General features: G+C 38.1%; 1 protein-coding gene across 1 annotated transcript in view; it reads left to right on the plus strand.

Moving 5' to 3' along the window:
* The window catches only part of itchb (itchy E3 ubiquitin protein ligase b), a 39,463-nt gene extending 34,294 nt beyond the window's left edge, over window positions 1–5,169 (plus strand). Inside the window, exons 18-24 of the mRNA XM_052091220.1 lie at window positions 314–447; window positions 942–1,082; window positions 1,855–1,975; window positions 2,097–2,201; window positions 2,319–2,415; window positions 2,501–2,573; window positions 5,002–5,169. Of these exons, the coding sequence (XP_051947180.1) occupies window positions 314–447; window positions 942–1,082; window positions 1,855–1,975; window positions 2,097–2,201; window positions 2,319–2,415; window positions 2,501–2,573; window positions 5,002–5,101 (771 nt within the window). The 3' untranslated portion in view covers window positions 5,102–5,169. The remainder of the gene's footprint in view (window positions 1–313; window positions 448–941; window positions 1,083–1,854; window positions 1,976–2,096; window positions 2,202–2,318; window positions 2,416–2,500; window positions 2,574–5,001) is intronic.
* Window positions 5,170–6,300: the final 1,131 nt, after the last annotated feature.

Here is a 6,300-nt window from a genome sequence, read left to right on the forward strand (position 1 = left end):
TGTTCTCGGTGAGTTGTGCGCGGATGCTGCGGTGGATAGCGTGAAGCCTCCACACGCATGTCTCCGTGGCAACGCGCTCAACAAGCCACGTGATAAGTTGCGCGGGTTGACTGTCTCAGACGCGGAGGCAACTGAGATTCCTCCTCCGCCACCCGGATTGAGGCGAGTCACTACACCAACACGAGGACTTAGAGCGCATTGGGAATTGGGCGTTCCAAATTGGGGAGAAAAAGGGGACCCCCAGTATTGGTTGACTGGTTTACTCACTCCTGTTACATTAAACCTTTTTGTTCTATATTTGTGATTTCTGCAGGCTTTGTTTCATGGGAAGTTCATTGATACGGGCTTCTCCTTGCCGTTCTACAAGCACATCTTGAACAAGCCTTTGGCTCTGAAAGACCTGGAGTCCATTGACCCGGAGTTCTACAACTCCCTCATCTGGATCAAGTCAGTTTACCTGCGTTAATGTATTCATGAATGTTCAACAAGAATAAATACAGCTGTAACTCCCTCCTTATGACCTCGACATCAGTCATACTTTTTATGAAACCTTTCTAATGCATTCATAACACCTTACAATCATGTATTGACATATAACAGGTCAATTAGTTAGCACATGCAAATGTTTGAGGTGTCTTTAGTGAATATGCAATGTAAAGCGCACCTCCAACATGCCAAGTCTTTGTCAAAGCATCTACAAAATGCATAATCATGAAAATATACTCGTTACTATTTGTATTTGCAATACCTTTTGAAATGCATTGTGGCTTGAGGTGTCACAGAACGATTTTCGAAGACAACTTCCTGTGTGAATGTGTTACCGAGTGTTGTCTTGCTGATGTGGTGTGATTGTAAACACTACTGATGCTCCTCGTAGCTGTGAAAGAGCTGTTCACTGACACATCTGTAGCTCACATGTGACTTTGTTGTCTGTGTGTCAGGGATAATAATATTGAGGACTGCGGTCTAGAGATGTTCTTCTCCGTGGATAAGGAGATTTTGGGCGAGGTGTCGACTCACGAGCTGAAGCCAGACGGCGGGAACCTCCAGGTCACCGAGGAGAACAAGGAAGAATACATCAGGTGCTTCTCATTCTCATAATTAAACACACTTGTACTAATTAAACTCTTTATACATCTTTTACTTTGATTCTTTTGATGAACAGTCAAACTGTGGTGTTATGACAAACTACACAACATTCCTGAGAATGAGAGCTTTCGTTTGATATATGACATGACTATTTATGCGTTATATGAAACACTTTCGTATCTCTACGTCATTACCAAAAGTTGGCGCTCATTTGCGACAGGGAGACTTTTAGGGCTTATCTTGTTATTTTACGTAACGTAAATGGAAAAGCGATGGAGTTCTGTGAAAAGTGCAGATTGTAAGCTTTCAAATGCTACCTCATATGCCTTATTTGTGGACTTTTATTTTGTAATCCCAAAAGTTATTACACGCTTCTGGCCGTGCCCGCGGACCCGGTACTGGGTCTGCAGAGTCGAAGAGGTTATATATGAATAAATGACTTTTTAAGGTGTATCTTTATTAAGCGCTCCGTAAAAAGTACAACCATTTGAGTTACAATTAGTCGACATAATCGGCCTAAAATAGACAATCACAATTATTTGTATGGCAACTAATCGTTAGCCAAATTTCATAATCGTGACAGCCCTGCAAAATGTTCAAAAATTTGAGAGAAAAAACGTCATTCACTACTCTTGCCCTGATTAGCTTAGCAACATGCTAACGTTGGACTCCATTGAAATCAACTGTGAGCTGTTTTATTTGGTAGCTAGGGAAATAATTGCAACTGTTAGTTGGTTGCTAATGTCCTTTTCTCTTTACGTTCAGGCTGGTAGCAGAGTGGCGTTTGTCTCGTGGTGTTGAGGAACAAAACCAAGCGTTCTTTGAGGGTTTTAATGAGGTTCTTCCACAGCAGTACCTGCAGTATTTTGATGCCAAAGAGCTGGAGGTGAGAGACAAACACTCTTAAATACTCCAGCGAGTCTTTTACAATCACTGGAGTGTAAGAAAGCTCAGTTCAGCTGATGTATGTTTTCAGTGTTCGGTTATTAATAGTGCTTTTGTCGTAGGTGATGCTGTGTGGCATGCAGGAAATTGATTTGAGTGACTGGCAGAAGCACACGATATACAGACATTACACATGCACCACCAAACAGATCGTCTGGTTCTGGCAGGTACTGACGTCGTCACTTTCTTCAACACAATGAATCAGTGATGGGTATTTTGCAATAATCACGATTGAGACCTGAAGAGACCTGAAGAGTTGGTAATGCCTCTCACTCTCTCTCTAGTTCGTTAAAGAGATGGACAATGAAAAGCGCATGAGACTGTTGCAGTTTGTCACCGGTACCTGCCGTCTGCCAGTCGGAGGATTTGCGGACCTGATGGGTGAGATATGTTGTCACTTTTCAAACATGTCTTTAGGGTTGAGTGATGTTGAGACGGAGCTGATGGTTTGTTGGTTTGTTTACAGGGAGTAACGGCCCGCAGAAGTTCTGCATTGAGAAGGTTGGGAAAGAGAACTGGCTACCGCGCAGTCACACATGGTAATCTCACTCATCATTTATAACCCTCAATTCACGTCAAACGTTATTAGTGGTGCTTGCCAAAGGCAAGGCATCACTATTGTTCTCTTGCATACTTATTATTAGCTTTTGTCACAGACCCCCGAGTGAGGCGTCAAATCGTGCGGCTCATTGAGGAGAGGTGTGCTGTATCTTTTCTAAGCGATCGGGTGTACGATGTTCGCACAGAGGACGAAAAAGAGGAGGCCAAAAAAGTCCAATTGACTTAACATTGCGGAATCATGCTAACACATGCTAGCATCGCCTAAAGAAGTGCTAAAACATGCTAAAAACGTGTTAACATCATGCTAACACATGTTAGCATGTCCTAGCGAACCGTTAAAACATGCTAAAAACATGCTAGCATCATGATAACACGTGACTAGCAAAGTTTTGAAACATGCTAAAAACGTGCTAACATCAGGCTATCACATGCTACATCGCCTAGCGAAGTGTTAAAACATGATAAAAACGTGCTAGCATCATATTAACACATGTTAGCATTGCCTAGCGAACTGTTAAAACATGTTAAAAATGTGTTAGCATCACACTAACACATGTTAGCATCGCATAGCGTACTGTTAAAACATGTTAAAAACGTGTTAGCATCATGTTAACACATGCTTGCATCACCTAACGAACTGTTAAAACATGCTAAAAATGTGCTAGCATCATGCTAACACATGCTAGCATCGCCAAGCGAAGTGTAAAAACATGCTAGCATCACGCTAACACGTTCTAGCATCGCCTAGCAAAGTTTTGAAACATGCTAAAAACGTGCTAGCATCAGGCTATCACGTGCTACCATCGCCTAGCGTAGTGTTAAAACATGCTAAAAACGTGTTAGCATCATATTAACACATGCTAACATTGCCTAGCGACCTGTTAAACATGCTAAAAATGTGTTAGCATCAAACTAACACATGCTAGCATCGCCTTGTAAAGTGCTCTAACATGCTAAAAACTTGCTAGCATCATGCTAACAAATGTTAGCATTGCCTAGCGAAGTGTTAAAACATAATAAAAACGTGCTAGCATCATGCTAACACAAACATAACACCTACATGCCACCATCATGAAAAACACATGCTAGCAACATTCTATGACCATTATTTTAATGCTTAGCAACGAGGTTTGCAACAGCAAGCACCACTCACATTTTCTTCAGGAAATGTACCTATCTAGTATTTGTGTTTACAATCCTCTAGATATCCGTTACTTATTAGTTACCAGTTAAGACATTTTTATTCCAGCTTGATTTATGTAAGTATGGGGGGGGTCATCTTGTTTCAGAGGAGGCGTTTCTTTGGTTCAGTGGTTGCATCCATTTTTGGGTGTAATCCGATTACAAAGTAATTAGTTACTGTAATCTAATATATAAGTAAAGGTTGTGTAATATATAACATTTTAAATGCTTGTAATCCGATTACAGTGACTGACTTTCAGTTAATTAAATTACTTTAAAGTACATTATATTGTTATGCTTATTTCTAATATATTATTTATGTAGAATTCATGATTTATGGTCCCGTAACGAATCGCTGTGAAGGGAAACGTGAGGTGCTTTGAGTGTAATATAGACATTATTTAAATCTGTTAAAAGTTCAATAAATTGTAATGTGATTACTTTGTCAATAAAGTAATTAGTAAAGTAATCTGATTACAGTTATAGAAAGATAATTAGTCATTTGTATTGGACTACTATTTTTTTAAATACTTACCCAACACTGGTTGGATCCTAGTGATCAGCTGTCAAAATAGTTTGTTTTTAACGTAATTATACATTTACATTTATGCATTTGGCAGACGCTTTTATCCAAAGTGACTTACAGTGCACTTATTACAGGGACAATCCCCCCGGAGCAACCTGGAGTTAAGTGCCTTGCTCAAGGACACAATGGTGGTGGCTGTGGGTGTCGAACCAGCAACCTTCTGATTACAAGTTATGTGCTTTAGCCCACTATGCCCCTACCACTGCCAACATTCAATTGTAGGGCTGCAACGAACCATTATTTTGATAACTAATCTAACGATTATTCGAGCGATTATTCGACTATTCAGGTGATTCATTTGCACTGAACTGACATTTGACCTTGTGCCGGAGTAAAAAGGTTGTTTTAAACGTGCTTCCTAACAATAAAGAGAATAAAAGCATCTTTAAGAACTCGTTTTCACTTGTTTTCCATTTAAAAATATTTAAAACAAAATCCTTAAAACAAGATACATTTACTTGAGAAGCAACACCAGAGAATAGATCATGAATATATGTAAGTGTATTTTGTATATACACTGATGAGCCAAAACATTATGACCACCAAAGTTGATCATTTAGTCGTGATTTATTTGTTTACAATTTTATGCAATTAAAAGAAAGGGTTCAATTCAAGTTAATCACACTTTTCTGTTCTAGTTTTAATCGTCTAGATCTGCCGCCGTACAGGAGTTATGAGCAGCTGAAGGAAAAGCTCATGTTCGCCATTGAAGAGACGGAAGGTTTTGGACAGGAGTGAAACAGATGCACTAACACACACACACACACACACACACACACACACACACACACACACACACACACAGAGGATATTCAGTCCATCAGGAGATCACGAAAGCTCATTTTCATGCAATACATCGTGTGCGGGTGAGAGATCAGACCTCACCTCTATGATCCATCGCACAGGTGTATTATGGGAAAATGGGGTTTCTGCGCTCCCCTGTCACATGGTATTAATGTCTGTGTTACCCTGGAAGAGATTAGCAGGATTTATGGATGCATTGGAGTAAGTGTGTATGATACGTGACATGATTAATCCAGCAAACGTTTCTTCTGAAGTGTCCCACAATTATCATAACGAATCGAGAAAGCTCTGTGAATGTGTTTTTATGTTCACACCCTTGTGCCTTTTTCCTCACTGTCATTCAAACTAAATATATAACTATGTAGCATTATTTTCAGTTATATCTGAGATGCCTCAATTTGTTGTTGCAGTTTTCAACAAAAACTGTTCAGATTATGTCTGGGCCATATTTCATCAGAAAAATCACTTAAAAAAAAAAAAGGTAAATTATGCTTTGAATGAAGTCTTTTATCAAAACCATTAAGATTTTTGGGATTGTGACGATATTTTCATGAGAGTTTGGCACATTTTCCCTCCAAAATTCCCATTTCTATATTGTAATGCATAAATATCAAATTATTTGGCTATAAAATCAGTGAAACACATTTTGAGGTCCATTTAAAATGTTTTACATTTTAATTGTTTTCATGAAAATTAGCCACATCTTCCCCAAAATGTGTCATTACTGTAAAAAAACACAATAATTAACTTTATGCAAAATAAATGTGAAATTAGATTGTTTTACCATACATTTTAGTGAAACCTGTTGGAAATTACTGTCATGCAAAAAAAAAAAAAAAAAAAAAATATATATATATATATATATAATGTATAAAATTCTACTTATTTTTACTATAAATTTAGTTAAACCAATTTTTAGGCCCATTAAGATGTTTTGCATTGTTAAAAGAAAAATATCATAAAAATTAAGCACATTTTCTCCCCCAAAAATGTCCAGTATTCTAATGCAAAAAATTAAAAATAAAATAAAAATGTCTGTTATGCAAAATGTGAAATTATTTTTACTATAAAATCAGTAAAAGTAGTTGTAGGACCATTTAAGATGTTTTGCATCGTTTTATTTTTTTTTATTG

The sequence above is a fragment of the Xyrauchen texanus genome, chromosome 25, assembly GCF_025860055.1.
Source record: "Xyrauchen texanus isolate HMW12.3.18 chromosome 25, RBS_HiC_50CHRs, whole genome shotgun sequence".
Lineage (NCBI taxonomy): Eukaryota > Metazoa > Chordata > Actinopteri > Cypriniformes > Catostomidae > Xyrauchen > Xyrauchen texanus.